Source organism: Crotalus tigris, unplaced genomic scaffold (genome assembly GCF_016545835.1).
Source record: "Crotalus tigris isolate CLP2741 ecotype Arizona unplaced genomic scaffold, ASM1654583v1 scf7180000017933.3771270, whole genome shotgun sequence".
In the NCBI taxonomy this organism is placed as follows: Eukaryota; Metazoa; Chordata; class Lepidosauria; order Squamata; family Viperidae; genus Crotalus; species Crotalus tigris.
Window position 1 is genome coordinate 3346328 of NW_024096726.1, and position 26099 is coordinate 3372426.

A 26099-nucleotide genomic window follows, 5' to 3' on the forward strand; every position below is an offset into this window, starting at 1 on the left:
TTTAATGGATATGTAATATATTCTCAGATATATGTAATATATTACATATCCATTAAAATAACCAGGAATTTGTTGCAATTTGAAAAATATTTTTCCTTTTAAAGATGTGTATTGGACTGCATATTTATTACAATTAAGTTAGCAGTTCTTGTTGGCCAAAGAGAAAACAAGTGCATATAATAGGTAATTACAAACAGAATGTAGCCACGGACTAAGTGATGGCATATTTCTGTGTATATTTACCCATAGACAAGATACCAATGAGCATTACAATAGAATTCAAATAACAAATATCATTTTAAGCAAAAAACATATTTTATGCACATTTTGCTTTTAATGCCAACAATGTCCTTTTATTGTTTATCTACTAAGAAAAGCAGTGTAATTAATGAAACTTGCAAATCAGCTATCTTCAGCCAAGTGCCCTCTATATATACCAGACTACAATTTCCAGAATTCCCAACATGTAAATTCAGGGGATCACAGTCTAAGAATATCTTGAGGACAGCAATTTGGGAAGACTATTCTAAATCCTCTTTAGATGCTATTTCTATTAAAGATAATACAGCTTCATTAGGTTTCCAGCTATTAAGCAAACTGTCACTGGCTTATGTATGCTTGAGACTATCAGCTCCAGGCAAATTAGAGTCTACAATAAATGCAAATTACACTAGTTATGATATTGCTTTCACTGTAGATTTATTAAATGGTGACAATTAGTAAAAAACAAAAAAAGCTGTTAATCAGATTTGTGTATTTCCTCAGTGTATTTTGTTAGAGCCAAGAAGTGTAGACATATTGACATAAGGACAAGAATACTGATCTTTGCAGCTTATGGAGGTAATGTCCAAAGTAATTGTTATACCAGTAAATGATGTATCTGCCCTTATGGTCTATATCAGGGGTGTCAAACTGCCGGCCCACAGGCTGGATACGTCATGCTGAAACTGCGCCTTCCCCATTGCCAGCAATGGAAAAAAATGTTGTGATATGTCATGACATGTCATGTGACGTTGCAAGTTTGACATCCCTGATCTATACGAAAAATCCTTTGGAACATTTATAAAACGTTCCATATTTTATTTATGCTCTATTCACTGACCAAGTATCTAAAATGATCTGCAGGACCAGTAAAATATTTCACTTCTGAATAAAATACAACTAAATAAAAAAAACATCAATAACTACTTACCTTTAGTAAGTTTCACTTTATACTGACTAAACATGCATTGGTGGTTTGTTTTTCTTCTTTTCACTCTTTAATTTAGCAACTTTGCCCAAAATAGTATATCATAAGGGAGCCAATAAATGTTACATTAACGTAACCAATTGTTCTGTAATCAACTTCGCAAGCCTTAATTCAAGGCAGACTGGTCCAATATTTTTGCAGAATGCTATCATTTGTGGAGGCACACACTTGTGCTAGTGTGTGTTCTAGAATATCTAGATAATCCTAGACCAGGCCAAATCCAAAAATGCCAGGGAATTTCTAGAAGCCTGGCACTCTGACAAATCAGCCATCAATAGACACATAGACATTAACAACATCTATAAACTATGCAAAAGAGACAATCAACTAACCCAAAAGAAAAAAAAGATTCCAGTATCTTCCCACCAGTAATGAGCACTCAGATCAGCATAGATTAACTTCTGACCAACAATCAAGTAAACAATACCTCAATCTAGAAACTGTCAAAGAGCCATTAGTAAACAGCCCAAACAAAAAATCCCTAAGACCACCTCCACCCACACAGACAGGCAAGACATCAGAATATAAACTGATAGCAAACAGCCCTCTTACTAGCACTGATGATGTTACCTAGTCATGGTAATGAAATGTCTGCAAGAAGACAAGCAAGCTCAAAGAGCACCATTCTAGAATATGCTAAAATTACTAGAGAATATGCTTCTCTACTTGGTTATTTGTTACAAAAACTTGAATCACACTGAAAAAAGGTTCCTTGCTACATTAACTTTTGAACAACAGTTACAGAGTCATGATAAACACAATAGTTCTTCTCAGAATCACTTGCCATAGCACTTTTTCCCAGTCATATCAGACCTTCTAGAAACCATGTGTCTAAACAATCTTTGCAATTATGTGCAAATGAGATTGTCAATTAGAGGTGTTTGCCATAGCAACTTCACAGCTTCTCTAGAGTGTGAGATTCGCAATTATCATTGCAAAGAGAACTTTTTCTTCAAAGGCACAATAACAGGACTGAATCTCTGGCTGGGATAGTTAAGTGTCAGAGTTGACTTGGTGTAAAGAACCAGAAGACAGCTTGAAAGAAACCATTACGCAAAGAAAACATTCCTTAACTCCTGGGAAGGAGAGAGTATTAAGAGCCTGCAGATGTCTCCTCTCTGATTTAATGTATTATCGCGATGGGTCGGACACGACTTCGCAATTAACAACAACAACAACAACAAGAAAGGGAAGGAGAATAACAATCAGATTTGCAAGATTCTATTATTATAGCCTATCTTATTAAAGTATAGTTCTGATCTTCCCAAGGAATCATTTCTTAATCTATTCTATTTGAAGAGTTGATACTTAATATTAAACAAACCATATTAAGTATGACTTAGCCAACAACCATGGTTAAAAGGCCAGGGACTAGCACAATATGAAAATGAAGATATAATATGTACATTTCTAAGTATATTACTGTGAAGAGTTTACTGATACAGAATGCAGCAGCAGTGCCTGTCATGGTAGTGATGAAAACCCAAAACCGTGTAATGGTTTTGGAACTGTACAGAAAAGATACAGTGTGGTACAAGATTGCTTGAAGATAATGGTAGATCTTGGTATTGCTGCCTGACTGTCTGCAGGGTCCAAATGTTTAGAACTGAGAAAAGAAACCCAGATATCACTATAGCTCTTCTTGAATTTTTCTGTTAAAGGCAAAGAAGGCAAACCAAGAAAAACCTCTAGTTAACCTCCTACTCCAGATATGTCAAACTTGCGACGTCACGTGACATAGTGCAACATATCGGGACAGTTTTGCCATTGCTGGCAATGGGGTGGGGCGCAGCTTCTGGATGATGCATCCGGCCTGTGGGCCTGCAGTTTGATACCTACTCCAACCCATCAGAACCAAATATTCATATGAGCCACACTGAGTACATTTCTTTCCCCAGTATCAATTTTCAGTGTCTTCTAGAGTCATTCAACCATCACTGTACTAAAATAATATACAAGATTTCTGATACTTCAGCAAAGGCAGGATAAAGCTGACAATATTATGAATTGTTAGAAAATGAGTGGCCCATTGGACTGCCTCCTGATTGGTTTTCCACGATAAATGCTGCTCATCCATTCGAAATAATTATGAGCGTTTCATCTGCAGCAATTTTAGAGTTCCACAGTTACTGGCAATAATGTTGTCCCCAAGAGAACCTTGATACAGCATTTATAGTGTATCACATTACATTTGCTGCATCACAAGATCCCTACATTGGTGTGGAAGAGCTAGAGGACTTATTCTGCATTTATAGAATAAAAATTAGATTATCTGACGTTTATTCTGAATATGTCACTGATAACTGGAATGAATCTGACATGAATCTCACTATAGTTTCCATTATTTTAACTTGCATCCTTATAACATTAAACAGCAGAAATTGAAGAATGTCCCACTAGAGATGCCAATTTCCATGCCTATAAAAGTTCCTTATTAAGGTACAAATTTTATGTAAATGAAAATAAGAATAGCACAGGAGCCCAGTTGTACCGGACTATGCAGCAGACCAGTCTAAAAATATATTCAATGTGACATCCTAAAAGTAGGAAATGAAACTTAAATCAAGTAGACCTGTGAAAATCAAATCTGATTGGAAAACTGAGGAAATTTGCTGCTCTAATTTGATAAGGAAAACAAAACTGATGCCTATGTAGGAGGCCATCAAATTGTTAGGTCAATTCAATTTATTTGTAAAATCAATTTAATACACAGATTTGATCCAATAATAATTAAACTGGCTATGTGAAACAAACATCTCTACTGTAAAATTAAAAAGCCACTTCCGTTGAGGAGCTGAACATAAATATCTGGCCTTCAATAACTGCCTCTAAATATGAGAATTCATTTCAGTGTTTACACTGTATATCTGAAAATGTTCTGGTAATTCTACAGAAGAAGAGTTTCTTAGGAGTGGAACAACCAATGAAAATAGTACTGTTTGTGGAATCCTTGGTCTTTTCTGATATTGGTTGTTTGCTTGCAGATGTTGTATTACCCTAAGTAAAATTATTAGTGCTAGGGAGTGTACAGCATGGGTGTCAAACTCAATTCGTCACATGACATTTTGTGACGTATTGCGATGTTTTTTTGCTTTTGCAGAGCCGGGGTAGGCCTCTTGATGCAGGAGAAGGAGAGTGCAAAAGTTGGCTTGAAACTCAACATTAGGAAAACCAAAATCATGGCATCTGGCCCTCTCAATTCCTGGCAAATAGATGGGGAAGAAATGGAGGTAGTGACAGATCTTATTTTCCTGGGCTCCAAGATCACCGCAGATGGGGACTGCAGCCAAGAAATTAAAAGAAGCTTGCTTCTGGGGAGGAAAGCTATGGCAAATCTAGACAGCATACTAAAAGCAGAGACATCACCCTGCCAACAAAAGTGCGTATAGTCAAGGCCATGGTTTTTTCCAGTTGCAATGTATGGATGTGAAAATTTGACTGTAAGAAAGGCTGAGCGACAAAGAATTGAGGCCTTTGAACTATGGTGCTGGAGAGTCCCTTGGACTGCGAGTCCCTTGGACTGCAAGGCGTTCAAACCAGTCAATCCTCGAAGAGATCAACCCCGAGTGCTCTTTAGAAGGCCAGATCCTGAAGTTGAAACTCAAATACTTTGGACTCACTGGAGAAGGGCCAAATGCTGGGAAAGATTGAGGGCAACAAAAAAAGGGGATGACAGAGAATGAGGTAGCTGGATGAAGTCCCTGAAACAGTAGGCGTGAGCTTAAATGGACTCCAGAAGATGGTAGAGGACAGGAAGGCCTGGAGTAACATTGTCCATGGGGTCGCGATGGGTAGGACATGACTTTGCAATTAACAACAACAACAGAGGAAACTACAAGATCAATTTTGAACTAATATAGCTTTGAAAATTGGGGACTAAATTATAAGCAATAGAGATATTTTGAACATTGATGGGAAATTAAAATATAAAAAAAACAGGAAAATGATGATATTGATTGAATAAATGGATTTTAAGTGCAAATGCACTTGAAATATATTTTGTCTAGAAAAGATACTATAAATTGATACTATCGATATTATGTATAATACCAGAAAAATGTGATGAATATGTCTATATTTAATTGTATTTGCCCAATATGGAAAAATGCATACTACTGAAATAAGAGAGGATCAAGGAAGCCCTAGATCAGGGGTGTCAAACTGCAGGCCCGTGGGACGGTTTCATCATACCGGAGCCACGCCCACCCTATTGCCAGCAATGGCGAAAAAATTCCGATACATTGCGCGATGTCACGTGATGTCGCGAGTTTGACATGTCTGCCCTAGATGGTGTAATATTGGACTAGACTGAAAAAGTTATTATGTACATTGAATTACTAATAGACCCAGACAACATGTTGCTTATTAAGTACTTAAGATTGTAAAATTAGGAAATTAATAAAATATTTATAATAAAAATTACTAATTTATAAGTAGAGTTTTTTGAATAAACACGGTAGAATATTGCCCAATAGTTGCAAATTACACAAAAACAGGAAAATACACAACACATAAAATGCATTGTACACATGATACCATCAGCAGCATAGGTGTTTATTGAATTTTCCAAGCTTAGGACAAAGGGGGATTTTTTTTTTTTTACCTTGTAAAATACAATTTTAAACTTGAAAATTACTTTTTTTTTTAGTCAGCAAGGAACCAATGGTGAAGCTAAACTGCAGTCACTGATAAGAATCAATACTCAAAAAGATGGGGGTACAGAAAGCTCATTTAATAGTAAAGGAAATAATTAATTATAAGACAAATGCATGATATAAAATTGTATGCAAGGCAATGTAGTTTGTGGAAGACTTTCAAATCAACCATTTCGGTAAATGACATTTTCCTTTGCTCTTTATTGTTTGCATAAATTGCTTTTCAGTAGTCTAATAAAATAGTTCGGGCACTTTTAAAATGTAGAATGCTTACTGCGCAGCCTTGAGAAGGATAAAGTACCAGATTATAGTGCTTAGTTGGTGTGAGCACAGGCAGGGATCAATTTTTAAGCACACTATCATTTAATTTATTTAGAATACTTAATGATTTACCCTGCGCATTTATTAGTAACCATAAACAAATTGCATTTTTGTTATGCATATTTAAAATCCATCTGCTGCACATTATAGCCAGGAAGAAAACTTTCCTTACCAAGTTTTTAAGAATCTTATTCTCTTCCTACGGCTATGTATCACCTCTATCTATGTCACTGTGTCAGGTACTTAAGGGCAGAATTAATGTTACAGGGACAGGGGAAAGCCATGATGAAGAGAATGGTAATGCAAAAAGCAAGGTCACTTTGCGCCTCTTGGCTGCTTTTTTACCTAAGGTTATTTGGGGAGCCAAGAACTTTTTGCACCAAGTTTTGTTTGGTATAATTGGAAATCATTGCAACAATTTTTGACAATCATGTTTTAGAAAAGAATATTGGACCACACACTTTTTCATTTCATTTGTAACAGTGCATTTCTTCTAGTGATTCCAAAGTAACTCATTTGTGACAAACCTGCCATAATGGAAAGATGTAGCGATTAAGAATGAAAATTAAGTGGCAACCAAGTATAACAGCTGAACCAAAGAAAAAAAGCGAATTAATCAGTTACAATTTGGCAGGCCAACCAGTATAATATAGTGGTTAATAACTGATTAGAATTATGGAAGCCTGTTTCAGATTCTCCCTCAACCATGGAAGTCCTCTGAATGACTTCAGGACACTTGCTTTTTAAAATCCAACTTACTTCATAGAACTCTTGTTGTGGACATGAAATTAAAATAGATAATTTGCTTTGAGATCTTAGAGAAAAGGGGAGATGCTTGCAATCTATTAGTCCAATAAATCAGAAAATTTGGAAGACATTTCTAGAGAATGCTGGTTCTTATCAGCGACAACTCCTATTTTTATGGAAACAGCCATACTCACGGAGAGTTAATAATAACTGTAGAGATAGAGGTCGTGAGCAGCAAACTGCCTACCTCAAATGCCTGCATGCCTCAAATCCCTGCATGATCTCATCCAGTTCATATCGCCATGGTGAAGTAGGAAACTACCCCAGGCTGGTACATGATCTCACCTAGTTCACATCAACAGGATGGTGCAGAAAACTGCCCCTTGCTGATGCCCCTGGCTGATATTCTTAAGGATTGACAAGGAGAATCCACCAATAAAATGCTGTTGCTATGTTAACTTTTGCTGCTTGTAAAAACTGTATAAGAGCAATAAAGACTGCGAAGGAGTCAGACATCCTTGCACCCTGCAATGACTGGTCTCTAATTACTTCAAACAATACTTGGAAGGGACCTTAGAGGTCATCTAGTCCAACCCCCTGCTCAGGCAGGAAACCCTATACCATTTCAGACAAATGGCTGTCCAGTCTCTTCTTTAAAACTTCCAGTATTGGAGCATTCAGAACTTCTGGAGGCAGATTGTTCCACTAATTAATTGTTCTAATCATCAGGAAATTTCTCCTTAGTTCTAGGTTGCTTCTCTCTTTGATTAATTTCCATTCATTGCTTCTTACCCTGCTTTCAGGTGCTTTGGAGAATAGCTTGACTCTCTTTTCTTTGTGGCAACCCCTGAGATATTGGAACACTGCTATCACATCATCCCTAGTTCTTCTCTTCATTAAACTAGACATACCCAATTCCAGCAACCGTTCCTTATATGTTTTAACCTCCAGTTGTCTGAAGAGCAACAAAGATCATTAGGGGACTGGAGGCTAAAACATATAAAGAATGGTTGCTGGAATTGGGTATGTTTAGTTTAATGAAGAGAAGGACTAGGGGTGACATGATAGTAGTGTTCCAATATCTCAGGGGTTGCCACAAAGAAGAGAAGAGTCAAGCTATTCTCCAAAGCACCTGAAGGCAGGACAAGAAGCAATGGATGGAAACTAATCAAAGAAACCTAGAACTAAGGAGAAACTTCCTGATGATTAGAATAATTAATCAATGGAACAACCTGCCTCCAGAAGCCTGTGAATGGTCTAACACTGGAAGTTTTTAAGAAGAGACTGGACAGGGGTTGGACTAGATGACTAGATTCTTTAGGAAGACATTGTATCTTTTCTTCATACGTTTAGACTAAAAGATTTTCAGCCATTTATGAAGAAAAATATAGTATACTATCTATTTAAAACCAATAAACTGTCATTCATTTCATTTCCACCTTACATTCTGTTTTGATAACCCAGTTTATGTAAAGTGACATTGCTTAGTGTCAAAACAAAATTCAAACTTATCTTTTCACCTTCTGTAATATGAGAATTTTTTGTTTTCTTAAGTATAGAACGAAGCAGTGCTCACTCAGAATGTTTTATTTCTTTTCTATTTATAAACCTTTCCCCCCATCTAAATAGCTATTTGTGGTTGGAAATCCCTTGATTCGTGTTTGTCTGAGACTAACAAGCAGCATATTTTAGGCTTTGACTTAGCGAGCTTGTGCCACTAATTAATATTATTTCTTATGAAAGTCACAATACTGTTTCTCTGTCAAAAGGAAGACCTAAATTTTCACTTCCATTAAGCATGTTGTTTCTGATATAAGTATCTTTTCAAGAAAATGTGCATTCATTCTTGGTTTATTTAGAGTCATTAGTGAAATGTAAAAGGAAAAGTAATAAATACCTGTTGCTGTTACTCAATTTATGATACGTAGGAGTCTATTCTATCACAAATCCGATTCAGGTTAATAAACATACCTGAGGAGTGAAGGACTGTATTGTATAATTGCCAAAATTTGCCTAGGAACAACTTTTGTAAATTTATGAACATAGTTGAGAAATCAAGGGTATTTTTATAATGCAGTTCATTGTATATGGATATAATCTTAATGCCACAAGATTTCCATGCGGAAATATATTTATAGGATAATCAGATGAACAAATATATCTAAGTATTACTTTATATAACTATCACAATGTGCCTAGAAACCACTTTTGTAAATTTATCAATTTAAATGCAAAATCAAGAATTGTTTTTACAATGCTGTTCAGTATTACGTGGAAATATCTTTAATGCCATCAAGAATTCAATGCAGAAATATATTTGTGGGTTTCTAGCCTTAATGAAAAAATATATTTTGTACCGATTTATCTGAAAGTAAGGCCCACTGAATTTAATATGGCTTACTGTTGAATGTTATACAATTGTAAATTTCAGCTGGTTTTTTTGAAAATACATATTGGACTGAATTTTTTGGCTAAAATATAGCTGAATACCAAAGCATGATTATCTGAAAAGTCTTGCCACAAAACCAGTGACAATAGTGAAGCAGGATTTTTAAGCTAATAATTTAATCCTACAGGAGCAACATTCTAAATCTTACCATACATTTGTGACCATCCACTCCTGTTAAATCCTCTTCAAATTCTGTCCCTATTTCGAAGTCTATGATGTAGTTTTTAAAACTGTTTAGGGTTTTAATGATCATATGGTTTCCAACCTGAATAATCTCTTTGTCAGGTTTGAGTCTATTGGCTATTTTTCTCACTACAGTATTTACATCTGTAAGAAAAAAAGAGAGGCTAGAACAATTTATAAAATTAAATTTGAGGAAACACTGAAAACTGCTGCTGTTTAAATCTAAAATTCAAAATAGGTTAATAGTAACTCATGCTTCCTTTTAAAATAAGATTACCAGATCTGGCCTGAAAAAAATCCAGACAATTTCTAGATGAAGACAAAGAAAACTGGCTCTTTGCTGACTAAGTGATCAACCAGATTTTTCTGTCCCAGATCTGGTTTTTTATTCTTTAATGTGTGGAAATATATGGTTTAAATTAGGAAAAAAATCTTATAATTTTAAACCTGCCCTTCCAAGTCATTAAACTTTATACCTTATGCCATATATGGAATAAATAAAGTTCTAGAATAAATATAAATATAACTTTATGGATTTTATTTCTTTAAAAACTGCTTCAGTTCCACACAAGAGCAATATTAATAAAAAAACTAGGTGCTAAGAATATTTTCATGCAAATTGCATATCTAGTGAAATCGTATAATTCAACCTGAGGCCCAAATAAAAGAAAAAAGTGAAAAAAATCTTACCTATAGCTTTCAAATACTCCTCAAAATTCTCATTACTGAGCATTTTCCAATAACCATTGAAATCTGCAGGCACTAGCTTTCGTCTGCAAACACTAGCTTTTGTCTAGTGTTTTAATTCTGCACCATCCAGCTCAGTCCCTTTTCTAGAAGCAAGTTTGAGCTCTTAGTTTATTTTATCTGCTGGTCTAGCAGTACAGCTAAGCTAGTTCCTTTAAGCTGATTAGCATTGAAGTGTTATTTTTAGGTTCTTCTACAAAGCTGAACATTTTTGCTTACGGGCTAGTTTGATTTCAACGGAGTATGTCACTCTCCTTCTACAGGACAGTTGTAAGGTCACTGTTTATCTAGACAGTTTTTTTTTAACAATGGCTGATTTTTGCTTTCAAATGACTAAACAAAAAAGATGTCTTTTACTGATAGTGATAAATTCTAGCCACTGTTTTGAGTGGTTATTTTATTTGACCTAATAAGGATGATGCAATATTATAGTCTTTAAAAAACTGATTTCCAACTGCAAAAAGAGGTTACTCACTAAAAAGGAATTGTAATTTTTTAATGAATAACCAAATTTGTTCAACAAACCATGCTTAATGCAGTAATTCTTTAGTGATATAAGATGGCAGATATTAACTAGCTAGTTAATAGATGGCTGAAAATGTGCCAGGCATTACTCATTCAACCTTGTAATATTGGACTAACACCCAGCATCTCTAGCAGAAGTAAGCATTTTATTAATCAGAACACGTTTTCAGCTAAGAGAATGTGAAGTCTTTTCAGACTGAGGAATAAGCAGTACTTCACAGAAACCTATTAACTCCTGTGCAAGTAAGCAAGTAAAGAAAAAATACATGTTGTACTGCATTATTCAACAATATGCTGTTGCTTGAAAGGAATCACATTTGACTATATTAGAAATACAACAGGGAAATTTTAACAATCCTATTGCAGAACAAATGCTTTTCAGTGTAGCATGAATTCAAGATTAAATTAGTTGAATTAGTTAATATGGAATATTTCTTGTTATGTCTCTAAATAAAGAGATCTTTGAAGAATATTATAATCCAAGTTCTACTGAATTATATCAAGATAAATCATGTGTTGTTAATTTTATGTATTCATTTCAAAGTCTTCAAGACTGAGCTCAGTTATCAAAAGTTTATTGAATTTGATTCCTTTTATTTAAATCTTGAATCGTTAGGTTTTAATACTCACACCCACACCATGAGTTGATATGACTTCTTAAAAGAAATGCTTGTAAGACAACCTTGAAATATAATAGTACAAACAAATGGTCTAACTCTAACATGTTCAGAATAACATGTACCCTTTAGCTTCAAAGATGTAGAATCTGAATCCAGGCCTCAATATCAAAAGTCCTGTACTGTAGCTATAGGGTTGGAAAAGGCAATCTTCCTTTATCAGATGTTTATTTACTTCCTTTCTTTTTCTGTTCATCCTCAAAACAAAAAGCAATGTTATTTGAGAATGGCAAAGCTCAGACTAGCTATTTTAAGAAAGTGCATTGAAATTAGTTTCTGGAGCAAAGAAAAGTTTTATCAGAAACAACTAGCATACAAAATATTTTTTTTGTATAAAATTGTATAGAAACCAACATTTCTTTAAGCCTGAATTATATTCTGCCATCTGTGGAAGTATAGCAAAATATACTTGTATACTTCCAAGTCTGTGGAAGTATAGCAAAATAAGTATTCTTCAGAATTCTGACTGATATTGTCTCCTCCTAATAAGAGGGTGGAAATGTTTCTGTAAATGGTTTCCTTTTGTTAAGCAGGTCAAAGGACAATGGACAGGAAAAAAGCAATAAAAAGTAGGTTTGCTGCTTGAAAAGAAATGCTAGTTCCAGCTTACTTAAGACAATGTTTGTGCTGCTACCAGTTAGAATCAAGGAACAGGCAAATTTCTCCATAGCTTGCTGACTCTACCACTGAAAGGGAATATGCCCTTCAGCTAATCAACATTTTTGATTGGCTCTGAAGAACCCAACTTTCACTGTTGAAGCATATATTCAAGTTTCAGGCAACATTTTGCTTGAATAGCTTCCTGAAGTCCTATAAGATAGAGCAGCATGCTACATTTTTTGTCTTCTGATCTTTGTACTCATGGTTAAAATACTTATATATCTGAAAATGAACTAATTTTCTTTGAATTTATTTGAAGGACTAGTGAAATGCCCATAGATAATAGATAGTAATTAACCAAAACTATATAGCTTTTTTCTTTAATGTTTAGAAAATGTGAATGATGTAATGGCATAAATATAACCAGAGAAGCCTTACAAATCCAGTGTTGACAAGCAGAATTGTTTCTTCTATTCTAACATAGTGGCTGACAATTTAATGTTAAAATAGATGCATTAAGAGCATTATGGCACTTGGTATGATGAAAGGTTAGAGAAATAATTCAAGATGTATTAAAAAAACTCACACTGAAATGTTAACTAAAACATTTTCTTCCAAAACAAAGCAAAATACCTTTTATACTAACAAATTCTTAATTTACCATATTTCAATTAGGCCAAGGCTTCATTAAAAAAATATTATGTTTCCAATGTGTACACAAGATTCCAATACTTTCAAGCTTTAGTATCATGAAATCAGGTGAGATTAAATTGCTTTATTTAGTCACTTTAATACAGGAACAGCATCTGTCATGAATCTTGATTGTTTATTTAGAGTGGGGAAATCCAGTTTTAAATGCAATCTCTAGAAATGTTCACATTGTTATATGCAAATTTTGCATTTAGTGGATTTCTTCCAAATTATCTCCAATAGGTCTCACACAGGCACACACAAACACTTCTGTCAATAGAAAGTAAACCAAGTAGTGGGAGCTAAAACTGATGGCAGAAAAAGGCCCAATGGTCCATTGAGGCTGCCCTCTGAGTGTTTTATTTGTTTGTCTAGGTTCACTTTCTTTTTAATACTTTAATTGTTAATTATTTTTATTTCATTATTTTTATTCTATTTTTTAATTTTTTTTGTCAGTTGATAAACATGTATTTATCCCAAGCATCCCAAGATAGTGATTGACCCACTATCTCTGCTGGAAGTTGGTTCCAATCTTCCACTACTCTTTGTATGACGTAATACTTTCTAACAATACTTTTGAACTCCTGTCAGTTTGAGATTATGTCCCAGGTTCTTGATTTTCGCTTAATAGAGGTAGTCTTCAACTTAAAACAGTTTGTTTAGTGACCATTTGAAGTTACAATGGCACTAAAAGAACTTGAATTAATAATAATTGCAGCAGCCCCATGGTCATGTGATCAAAATTCAGATGCTTGACAACTGGCTCATATTTATGACAGTTGCAGTGTCCTGGGGTTATATGATCGACTTTTATGAACTTCTGACAAATAAAATGTATGGGAAACTCAAATTCATTTGACAACCAGGTTACTAACTTAACAACTGCAGTGATTCACTTAACAACTGTGGCAAGAAAGGTCATAAAACTCATTTAACAACTGTCTCGCTTAGCAACAGAAATTTTGGGCTCAATTTAAATCATAAGTTGAAGACTACTTGTATTGAAACATTTTCCTTCTAGAACCTTATTCACACTCTTAATATATTTAAAGGTTTCAATCATGTCTCCCCCACTTTCCCTTCTGTCATCCAAACTGTACATATTCAGTTCATCCAATCTCTTCTGATATGTTTGGCCCTCAGACTTTGCACCTTTTTTGTTGCCCGTCTTTGGACTCAGTCAATCTTATCAATACCTTTTTTTAAGTGAAGTAGACAGCATGAATACTTTAAAGGACTACACCATTTTCTTTAATTTATTTCATTCAATCTTTTTGATATATATATTGTGTTGCTTAATGTAAGAAATAACAGAGTCTGGAATCAAGTATTTCACACTTTGTCCTTTGCGCAAGGCACACCTTATGCTCGTAGCACTGATTTCATTTAGAACCCACTCTTTTACTAAGTGGATATTATGCTGGCAGTTATTTAAAAACTCTAAGTTAGTTATATACTGAGAAGGATCATGGCCAGCACGACTAACACAAACCAGTCCAAACCTTTCCACTATTTCTATAATATGTTCTTTTTTCCAGAGATTAGGTGTGTGAAATGTCTTCAGAACATCAGCTCCGCAGAGAAGTTTTAGCTCTGGAACAACTGCAAGAATGATGAGAGTATATTGTGAGAAATATTATTTTTATTGTTGGTTTTCTTTGTTGACATGCAGTCTTTGTTTAAGAATAAATATTAAAACTCAGTCCACCAATCTTTCTACTTTCCAAAAACCAGATAGCTACAAAGACCTTCTTAATTTTTACTATTTCCAATTTCAAATGAGAATTGTATACCTCCAAACTCCTTTTCTTCACATAAAATGTGCATTCTCAGTGAATCTTCATCAGTGCTGATCAAATAATATACTGAAGAACAATTTAATGACATTTCCCATTTATTTATTGAAAACAATTTTACATATGTACAGAATAGTTTATTGTGTGTGTCTGTGGGGGGAAAGGGTTCAAGATAGCAATTGGTGGCTCCCTGCTGTTCCATCCCCACCTATCTGGCATCATTTACTTTTAGGAAAACCATCCACCAGTTTTTCTCTTGAGCACATGATAGGCAAAGGCTGGGCTCTAGGCTCTTCCTGTTTCTTCTTTCTCTGTTCTTTTTGTATTATAAACAGCCAATCAGCTATTTATCTTTTATTTTTGACAAATCAGTCCTTCAGTCCTCTCTCTCCTTCCTTCCTTCCTTCCTCCCTCCCTCCCTCCCTCCCTCCCTTCATTCCCTGTCTGCCATTGGTATACTTGAATTCCTTTTTCCTTTATTGGAATATTGATCTTTCAGCCTTCTAGAAACTTGGCAGCTTACTATTTCTGTGATACAAATAGTCTATTTTTTGAAAACTGCTACACTAAAGAGCCCTATTAAGCCATTGCTTTTTTATTCCAGCATTGGTATTGGACTTTGGTGTCGCTACATTGCGTTGACGTCTCCCAGCCTGCCTTTCTTAACTTTGTTTTCCAGAACAGTTTTGATTTGTTTTCCAAAACTGTCTGAATACATTTTTTTCAGGGTCACTGATACCCATAGGAATGACAAGCCATTCTTCTTTATCATGCTATTTAGACATGTCTCTGGATGATACATAATATCCACAACTTTATCAGTCAGATAAGTCACCATGCACATATACACCTTTCATGAAACACTTAGAATCCATGCTTCTAATTTTTAAATAGCCCATAAGCAAAAAAATTATTTACTTTCTGTGAAATATCATCAGTATGACAGTATTTGGGTTCATCATCCAAGGATGATGGAAAAATTCTTTTATCAAAATGTCCTTCTTCCTGTAACCCCTTTTCTTTAGTCCTAATCATCTACCATTTGGGAATGCACTCACAAATGGTAGGGTTGGGGGAGATCCAGGGGGTCTTGGCGGGTGGGGCAATGGACACAGCCTGCCAGCTCTTCAACCAGCGCACTCTGTGGCTCTGCAGCCCACTACCAACACTGGGTCAGCCCTCCAGCAGCAGGCGAAGTAGGGGAGGGGGAGGCACGTGATGCAGACTGCCAGAAATGCCTACTCCATCCTGCTTGTTTTTGCTTGCGGTTGGAAAGCAGGTCGCTGCTGGTCATCTCCTCAGCCCCTCGCAGATCTTGCTCTTGGCCTGCATGTGGAACTTGTTCTCCTCGGGCCGGCACTGCTGGCAGCTCAAGCAGGTCCATTAGGTTGCCGTTGCCACCTGGAGCGCCTGGCCCACCAGCACAAAAGAGGCGAAACGATCAACTAGCAAGCTGTCACCCCATCGGTGCCATGGTCTCCCAGTCCCAGCTAGGATTGCGTGCTCCCCCATCTCTGCTGGGCCTGGGTAGCCATGACGCCGATGGGGATCCAGCTTTCCACACTCGGGGTGGTTTTTTGCCTGCTGGCCCTGAGCATGCTCTACCACCTCTATGTGGGGCTTCCTAGCTGACCACTTCACCTCCTTTATGCTGGGCGGGCCTGCAGCTCTGTGCGGCGGCCTAATGGACCTGCACAAATAGTTGGAGGCTATGGTAGGTACCAAGGTGTGCAAGGGGAATGAGCTCTACCCATGGGCCAAGGGCAAGACCCTCGAGGGAATGACGGCGCTCGTGCCCACAGAGAGGGCTCTGAGTGCCGCCTCTGGCACGCATGCCATAGATTCGCCAACACTGCTATACAGTCTTGTCTACATTCATTTGTTTTTCTAGCTTAGCTACCAAGGTTTCAAGGGGATTAACTTCTTACATGATAGCCAAGAGCAAACAGTAGTGAACACAGACTGAGCTTATGTGTAATATAGGCAGGTAGTAATATATTTCACACTTTTCGCTTGATGCAGTTCAGTAAATTGTAAAACAGCCCCTGTAGCACTGGCTTTGTACTTTTCAACAAGTTAGTAGATGCTTTGCCTTATTCTTTAGGAATTGTCCTAAATGTTTGTTCTGTTATTCTTTTACAATTTGGAGTTTGTAGTCCTGGATTCTTCACAGATACTAAATTCATTTTGATGCTCACTTCTGGAGGCAGTAGATCAGTATCTTCACCCTCTTCCTGTTTGCCCTCCTTATTAAGTTACTAAAGTAATGAAAAGTTCTGATTTTCCTTTCTTTTTCCAATTTCTTTTTCTTTTGTTATAAAAATATAAACAGGGCCTTGCTGATTCAGACCATTCTATAGTCGGATTTCAAAGTGGCCAAAGAAGTCTGAAGTCTCCCAGCAGTTGGCCTTCAGAAGCCACTAGACTGCCATCAAGGCTAATAGCTATTGATCCCCCTGACTTTCATGAATTGATCCAACCCTTTTCTGAGGTCACCAAGCTGCTAGCCAGCATTAGATACCTTGGCAGTCAATTTCAAATTTTAATTATGTGTTGTTTAACAATATTATTTCTGTTTGTCTGTACCAATTCTTCCAGGATCCAGTTTCATTGGTTTTATTTTGGGAAGAGGAAAACAGCTTCTCCTTGTCTACTTCACTTGCACTACGCATAATTTTGTATGCCTTAATCAAGTGCCTTCTCATTTGTCCAAATGTTGCAACCTTTCCTTGTAGGGAAGCTACTCCAGCCCCTTCATCATCTTATCTGCCCCTCCTCTGAACTTTCTATACCTCTACCATACCATTTTTGAGCTGTACCCAGTAGGCCAAATGTAAACACAATACTGATTTATATAAGGGCATTATGATACTGACATTTTTTTTTTACAATGGATGCCCAAAGAAATATTTGATGGAGCTATTAAAGGTTTTTTTTTAGAATTAGTTAGTTAACTTTTTATTGTATAAAACTGTCATTTTTTCTGCTATATCTGCTATACCATTTTATCTGAAGAATGGGATAAAGATTCTTTATATAAAATGAATTTTGAGTTAAGCTCCTGATTTCTTGAAAGTTATTGCTTGAAATTTTTTGTCTTGCAATAGGTCATTAGTCCACCTAAACCATAATGCATCACGGCTTCTCTAGAAACCCTTTTCCAATAATCATTGGCTACAACATTTTATATGGAAATGTCAGAATTTAACCCTTTTGAATTATACTTAATTGCATGCAGGAACATGATTAGAAAAGCTCTTTAGAAATTGCATCTTATATTAGCCTAAGGTACCCCCTAGTTATGGATTTTTAATTTCAATTGCAATGAATTCACTGAGACTAAACATATTAGTTGGGTTTATATTTTGAAAATAAACAGATCACTTCAAATGTACTAATATTATCTCTTTTTTTAAAACAAGAAGGAAAAATACAAAATCAGGAAGGAGAGATTAGGAGGTATCACAGGCATAAATCAGGATATCTACTAAAGACTATATGGCAGATTTCTCCTCAGTAAACAAAATTAAGATCTTTGACAGGTGACATTAAATGACATGATGGATAAAAGATGTATTTCCTGACAGAATAAAACTTGTGATAAAAACAGGGATCTCTTTTTAAAAAAAATCAAATATTGATATGTAGCCAAAACTAAACAACTAAATGGCTTTTCAAAGAAGGCTGACAAAAGAATCAACTTCAATAGGAAGAAAAGTGAGAATATAATATTCTTCGATTTTTGGGAGCTACTGTTAAATAACGATCTTGCACTTTCACAACAGATAATAGCTTTTGCTGAAGTCAAGTGCCTATAATAATACTCCAACTCTTGACCCTTTGTTTTCTACACTTTTCACTGGTGTTATCAAAATCAATACTGATAGTGCAAAAGTTATTATAACACTCCCTAAGACCTTTCCAGAAGGTTAGCCAGGTTAGACAACGTAAAGATCACCAACAGCAGGATAGAAAAAGCTAGATTTAACACTCAACAAGATCTTACTAAGAGGCAGAGCTCTCAGACAACCATGGAAACAACATATAACTTATATGGCTGAGTTGAAATTAAAATAGATATTCCATCTTAAAGAAATAACTTGTATATAATGCTAAATTAGTGATCCTAATTAGAAATGTGAAGAACTACAATAGTAATTTGAAGAAAAAAAGATATAAAACAATAAGAATCCTTAAAAATGCCTGGGTAGGTTTTTTTTATCTTTTTGAAGGCAAACTGCAAATAACTGAAATCTTCTCAAGCTGTTAAACTAAGAATGAGGATTGTGTCATATCTAAGAAAGCGAAATTTTACAACACCTCAATTCTAACTTTTCCAGCTAGCAAAATACATTATTGGGTAGAGCTGTGCATAATCAATGTTGAAAGATTCTACCAATATTTTTAAAAACTGGTCCTGACATGTTTGATACCCAACAATTACTTTACCCGTATATACAATCTCCAGCTTTTAAAGCAGACAGTCTAAATATGAACAACTGAATTGGTAAAAGTAAGCATAGATAAATCATATAGACATTTTAAACAAGTTGGGCTCCTCCTACATTTTGAGATTCAGTTCCTGTTACTTTTTTACTGCTTTTATTTAATCTATAGAACAGCATCATTTTATTGAATATGTTTACTGAATAGGTTTCAAAGATTAAAATATGGAATGTTTTCTTTAGCCAGATGAATTCAAATGTTCAAGTTTTTTTCAGAAGGAATCAGGTTATTCACAGAACCTTAACATAAGCTTAGAACAGCTTTATCTTTTTTTCAAGGAAAGTTAAAGAATATATGAAGTTATACTTTATAATTTGGTCAAAACCTGTCAAAAGACCCCTTTTCTGCCTTCGAAGGCATTCTAGGACAGACATTGTGTGACTTGAACATTAGCTTTCATTTGTCATTATCTTGATTTTATGATTATTGGACAGATCTCTTACATTTTATTTTTGCCTCCAATGAAAAATATAACTTGGTTGTTACACTGTTGTTTAGCTTTCATATTTTTATGCAGTTACTATCTTCTAATTATCTGGCTTAATCTTCAAGTACTACATATTCTTTATATGCTTTCATTGGTTTTCTATTGTGAACCATAGAGTAGAAGAAAAAGGTGACTGTACATTATACTAGGACTACTTTCTATGACCCACAACACAATTATTAATACAAGGTACAAGAGATACAGAAATATTTAACATCAGGCAAGCTAATCAACAGCAGGCGTGGGATTAAATATAATTTAGGAGTAATAATTTTGAAATCACTGGTTGCTTGCAGGTAGCTGAAGTGGACTTTACTGTGAGCTGGATCCAAAGAGAAAAGGTGATTCAGATAGAGTGATAATACAAGCTACAGCTCACAATTTCTCTTAGAATCTAGATCAAAGTACAACTCTTTTGAAAAACTTTTAACCTGGCTTGACTATGTACTAGTTTAAATGTTCATTTAAAGTACCTACAGAGATGAGTGAGCACAACTAGGAGAAATGCACATAGCTAAGAAACATAAACATTGCTGTTATCTATAGCATTTTATGTGCTTTTCAAGAAGATATTATTTGAAGGAACTGCTTGTCCCCAATTATGTCATCCCATCTTATTAAATCTAGCAGGAAATTCATGTTCCAGTTATTAATAAGTGCAATCTGATGGAACCCAAGAAGAGAAAATTTTCTGTCATACTGTCTACTCTCTGAAGCATAATCCCTCAGCTATTAAATTGGCCCCAATACTGCTGGCTTTCAAGACTGTATATCCAGCTTGGGAATTTGGATGCACAAGCATAGTCATCCATGGATGTATTAATCGTTTTTTTGAACCCTGCCATGTTTTCCCGAAAATAAGACCCAGTCTTATACTTTTTTGGTCTCCAAAAAAGGCATTGGGGTAAGGCTTATTATTTTCATGTACAAAAGGAAGAGAGCATGGGGGCCAACAGGGAGCACTGCTACCGCTGGCCCTGCCCTCTTCGTCCCACTGTGTGTTTGCCTGTGGCCGCAACGAGCCACACTCTCAGCACACCCTGGTCTCTGCCGCTCTGTTTGCTGGCCCTGTTGCTGCTGGGACATTTCTCAGCTATATCATGTGCCATTAGCTGCCCGTGTTACATCCGGCCTTGCAGGGCTCTTTGCCCTCCTGCCTGTGCGGCTCTGGACTGCCCTGCTGGGCTGCGTTGGCTCAGATCTTCTGTTCGACTTCCGGAGCGCCTCCCTGCCACCAGCCTGTCAGGGCCCCTTCGCCATCAACCACTGGTGAAACTGCACCGCGTGCGCCTCTGCCTTTGGGCTGAGCACCAGTCTGCACACCTATTAGGTGCTGCAGACACTGGGTTACAGGCTGAGCCTGGCACTCTTCAGGTGCTGCAGCTCTTGTCCTGGCTGTGTAAGTCGGACATGGGTGGGCTCTGGCTGCTTTTGGCCTCTACCTCACCTGCAGCTACTCTGCCGCTAGTTGCTGCCATTGACTCACCTGACTTACCTTCCAGCCCATCCGGCTGATGCTGCCACCACGAGGTAAGGCAAGGCAGGTGGCAGAAGCTGCTCAGGGTAAAGTCCGAAAGTGGCCAGGGGCAGCCCCACACCTGTCTTGAATAGCTGCCATGAGAACTGCAGCACCCATCAGGGCCCAAAGAGCATGGAGTTGCTACTGCCCCTGCAGAGCTGGAGAAATTGCCACACCTTCTTCCCCACCCAGATGCCCCTGCCTCCCTCAATCATTTTTTTCACTAACTTGCCTTTCAGCTGCATCGTGTTTCTCTGTCCATTTCTTAGCCACCACTGCGTGTTTGTGGGACTAAAAAGAAAAAGTTCAGGCCTTCCAACTTCTCACACAAAAAAAGATATCGTGAAGTTGGAAGGTCTGATTGAACTTTTTATTTTAGTCCCATAAAAACACAGTGGTGGCTGAAAAATGGATGGAGAAACACGATGCAACTGAAAGGCAGGTTAGTGAAAAAACACTTGGGGGAGGCCCAGCCTGTGGCCCAGCATCTGCAGCACTGAGTAGGTATGAAGGCTGGCATTCAAACCGAAGGCAGAGGCGCAGTTTCACTGGAAGATCTGGGCCAACTCGCCCCACGCCATGCAGAAGCAGCCCAGCAGGGCGGCCCAGAGCAGTGTGGCCAGGAGGGAAAGAGCCCCTGCAAGACCAGAAGCAGCACAGGCAGCCACTTAGGCAGATGGCACCCAACACAGCCGAGAAAAATCCCAGCAGTAGCAGGGCCAGTAGGTAGGGTGAGCAGAGACCAGGGCACACTGAGAGCTTGGCCTTGGGTGCTGCGGAAACAACAGCAGAGAGGTGAACAGAGTCAAGGTTAGGCAGGGCAACAGCAGGTTGCACAGCAGCCACATGGCCAGAGCAAGGAGCTGCTCCTGCCGCCGCCTGCCAGAAGAGCAGCCTGGCCAGGGTGCCACCGGCCCCCAGCAATAGCAGGTGCAACAGGCCCAGCAGCCCAGCCTTGGGGCCAGTCAGGAGACAATGGCAGATTTTGAAATCAATCCGGGGAAGAATAGATGGTTGAGGAGGCACTTTCTTCCCTTTCATTGCCTTTTTCAGCCTCTTAAAGAGCCAAGCAGCAATTGCTTAGGGAGAAGGTGGGGGGGAGAAGAAATCTTCCTCCCCCCATAGACGCTTCTGACATCAGTTGGCCACGCCCCCATCTGGCTGACGGTCCTACCATAGCTAGGACTTATTTTCAGGATATGGCTTATATTAAGTCCTCCCCCCAAAATCAAGCTAGGGCTTGCTTTCGGGGTAGGCTTATTTTTGGGGAAATACGTAGATGCTGATTATTTGAATATACTTTTAACAACACCGCATTTGCCTTTCAAAAGAGGAACAATAAGGGCTGGAGGACTGCTATGCAAAGCTCTGACCATCTGACAGCTCACATTGCAGAGAGAACAGAATTATGAAGGAATGGAATAAAATATTATTGGAAGGGACCTTGGAGGTCTTCTAGTCCAGCCCCCTGCTCAAGCAGAAGAATTTAGTCAGTGACTGTCCAGTCTCTTCTTAAAAATCTCCAGTGATAAAGTGCCCATATTTCTGAAGGCAAGCTGTTCCACTAGTTAATTGTCTTCATTGTTAGGAAGTTTCTCCTTAATTCCAGGTTGCTTCTCTCTTTGATCAATTTCCAACCATTGCTTCTTGTCTCGCCTTCTGGTGCTTTGGAGAATAGTTTGACCCCCTCTTCTTTGTGGCAGCCCCTCAAATACTGGAATACTTCTATCATGTACCCCTATTTCTTCTTTTGTTTAGACTAGCCAATGCTAGTCTATGTATGCATTGTTTCTATAGTTTTGTTTTACATTTTTTAAAAATTGTTGTTAGCTATATAGATTCATGAATTTGACATCGGTGCCCATATAAATTGAATCAATCAATCAGCATCAAGCTAGAAAGCAAAAGATTGTGAATTCAGATCCCATCTGAGCCATGAAAGCCAACTGGGTGACTTTGGGCCAATCACTCGCCTTCAGCCCAACCCACTTCACAGGGTTGTTGTGGGAAAAAAGGAGGAGAAAGGTATGTTGGATATGTTTACCACCTTGAGTAAATTGTAATAATAATAAAGATGGGATACAAAATAAATAAAGACACACATCCAATAGTTCATACAGTACCTATATTCATAGATGTATATAAGTAGGATATTCTTACATTATTTGAGCTAATTTAAATATTTTATTTAGGTCTTATTGCACTACTATGCATCTTTATGCACATTCATTAGAACATGAAAAAAATACACATAAAGGGCTTTTCCATTGGGAATCCAATAAAGGCAGAAATGTCAAATGCTTGGGATCAGCACTCTGCAGGGAGAAGGAAGATATTCATATTAGCTTCACCCTCCCACTTTGCCTTCCATACATGCACATTTGAACATGGAAAGCTCCATTATAGTTGGTTCCTTGAGGTGATATTTTGACCATTAGCTCTAGCTAACAAAATTTTGAATGTCTATGTCAGCCATGCATGTCTACTAAAGTAACAGGCTTTTTTCACTTAACAAAAGTACTACTTAAGTTACAGCATAAACAAACCTGTCACTGATGATCCGACTGATGAGTCAGTTGCTTCTTCTTTGGACCAAGTATTTTCTCTACACAGTTTTCTGCTATTGTGTAATTTAAGTAGCTCTTTGAAATGACGCCTGTACAAAATAAAGGTCTCAATATAAGGTAATTCTCTCAGGGATATATTTTGTGAATATCGTCTATTAGCACTTTCTAAAATTCAATCAGCTTGTTGCCAACTTCAGGTCAGAATTTAATGACAGGGTTGGAGAATTTGCCAGATTAATTTTGTGCATTGCAAGATGTGTGCGAACAGTACTTTACACTCTTGTTCAATTGGAATATCTATTGCCCATTTGTTATTTATATAGGAGACAGATGACATAAAATAGTATTTTGTTAGATCACTTCTTAACAAAATAAATAAAATGATTTTCATGTATAACTTTAAAAATTGCAATAAAATCATCTAAGCCAATTAAGTAATTGTTAACAAATGCTTATAATTTAAACCAGATGCCAAATATCTGTGGGCTCATGTCAAGCTTTGTGGGGAATGTTTACACTGTACCAAAAAAGTACAAGAGAGTTTCCCAAATTCTAAGAGTTGCCTTAAATACCCAGTTTCCCAAAAGGCAACAACTAAAAAATAATATTTCTGTTCCCATCTATTCTGGGAAGTATGAGGACCTGGGCTGCAAAAGGAAAACTATTTGTCCCTCTAATGCTTTCAACATTACGTAACATTACTGTGTTTTAAATTATTTAATTTCTAACCCAACTTTCTGCCCTAATGATTACTTGCAAATTTCAAAACAAAATAGATTATTACAAAGAGCATGTTAAAATTAACATTATCTTAGGTACTAAAATGTTAAGCCATATTACTTAATATTAGTCTATCTAATCTGATATCATGAATGGATGAAAAATCTAGTACCGTTCAGAGAAAATACTATGCAATTTGAGATTTTGAGAATGTAAAACATCCTCTCTGGAATAATGAATAATTAAACTGGGAAAATATGTTTTGATGTCTTGAATAACTTCATATCTAAAATGTAAATTGATGTATGATTTAATCTTATTTAAAAACCATTTGAGTTCTATACACATTACAGTACTTACTATATTCTCTTACTGTACTGGGTACTATTTAATTTATTTTTTGACATTGATTTTGTTAATCAGCTATTTTTATTGTTATGTTGAGACATTTTTTGGGACGGAAATATGGTATGAAATGACTAATACTACTCTAAGTTATAAATGGTATATTAGTATACTTGTGTTGAATCTTTGTACACTGTCCAGAATCACTTGTGTTAGACTGGTAGCCATATCAATCATATCAGCAAATGCTGGTTAAGTGCAATTTTCTGGATATCCAACCATATTATATTTGCCTACCTTGTTTTTTCCCTTTTATTATATTTCCTATATTTCTTTAAATGTGCAAAAATTGCAGATATCTATGTATATCTTTAAAAAATGAGCCAAATGAATCCCTGAAATAGAAGGTGCTGTAAGGTCCTTCAGTTTAGGAACTTAGTAATTGCTGTCTACACAAGAACTACATGGCTTACTAAGGGCTAAACGAAAGGGATTGTTAGATCTGAGAGCAGTGGAGGAACTAATAGGAATGGAACAGATGGAAATCAAGCAGGTCAGGACTTTTCAAAGGCCTTGGCCATGTATTAAGCAACTTCCCTTGTGCTGACAGAAGTATGACAGACGGCAGTGGAGTTCCTGCATGTAAATCAAATCATTTTTCCCAAGCAAACATATGTTATGGTACTAGGAAAAAAACCAGCAAGGATTACGTAATTAGAAAAAAATCCTTGTTATCAGAGTATAAGTTATAATTTACCTACATGGTTTCTTATAGAAATTTAGAATGAAAAAATCTGAGAATATACAAAATCTTGCATTTTCAGTAATCAAATTAATTTCAGAACTATCTTCAATTTTGGGACCTAGATTAGCAACAAAATACTAAACTTAGGCATTCTCTTGTGTCAAGGGAAATGTCCTTATATATGTAGTCCTTGAGTTACGAATGTAATGGAGCCTGCCCCTTCCACTCATAACTCAAAAACTCATAGAATGAATCTTATACCTTGAACGAGATCACTCCCTTGTTTGTTAAAACATATGTGGCTTGTTAAGCGAACATGAGGTATCTCAGGGTGCGGAAGGCCATGGAGGGCCTAGTGATGGAACAGGCCCCCAAGGCCTCCCCGACTAAGATACTGCATGCTTTCCCCTCCCTTCCTGCCGCACCAGACTCACTTGGAAAATATCCGTCTTCTCTCTGCCCTGGTTCCTGCTGCCGCTTGGATCTGAAGCCAGGGACGTTTCCGCAGTCCTCCCATGGCCCGATCCAGACTCTGGAGGCCTTTTCCAGGCTACTGCCACCCAGATTTGAG

At 37.0% G+C, this 26099-nt stretch overlaps 2 protein-coding genes across 11 annotated transcripts in view; both read right to left on the bottom strand.

The window, feature by feature from the left end:
- Window positions 1–11749, bottom strand: part of LOC120308467 (retinol-binding protein 1-like) — a 29327-nt gene extending 17578 nt beyond the window's left edge. The window contains exons 1-3 of the mRNA XM_039344550.1: window positions 11619–11749; window positions 10295–10377; window positions 9570–9748 (exon numbers count right to left, since the gene is read on the bottom strand). Of these exons, the coding sequence (XP_039200484.1) occupies window positions 9570–9748; window positions 10295–10377; window positions 11619–11749 (393 nt within the window). The remainder of the gene's footprint in view (window positions 1–9569; window positions 9749–10294; window positions 10378–11618) is intronic.
- Window positions 11750–13286: 1537 nt separating this feature from the next.
- NMNAT3 (nicotinamide nucleotide adenylyltransferase 3) overlaps window positions 13287–26099 on the bottom strand; it is a 37300-nt gene continuing 24487 nt past the window's right edge. For 8 of the 10 annotated variants that reach the window (XM_039344681.1, XM_039344684.1, XM_039344687.1 and 5 more), the window contains 2 exons: window positions 23698–23807; window positions 13287–14445 (listed from right to left, as the gene is read on the bottom strand). In XM_039344681.1, the coding sequence (XP_039200615.1) occupies window positions 14105–14445; window positions 23698–23807 (451 nt within the window). In that variant the 3' untranslated portion in view covers window positions 13287–14104. Of the gene's footprint in view, window positions 14446–23226; window positions 23467–23697; window positions 23808–26099 lie in introns of those variants that run through there. The other 2 variants (XM_039344689.1, XM_039344688.1) reach the window with 2 other exon arrangements.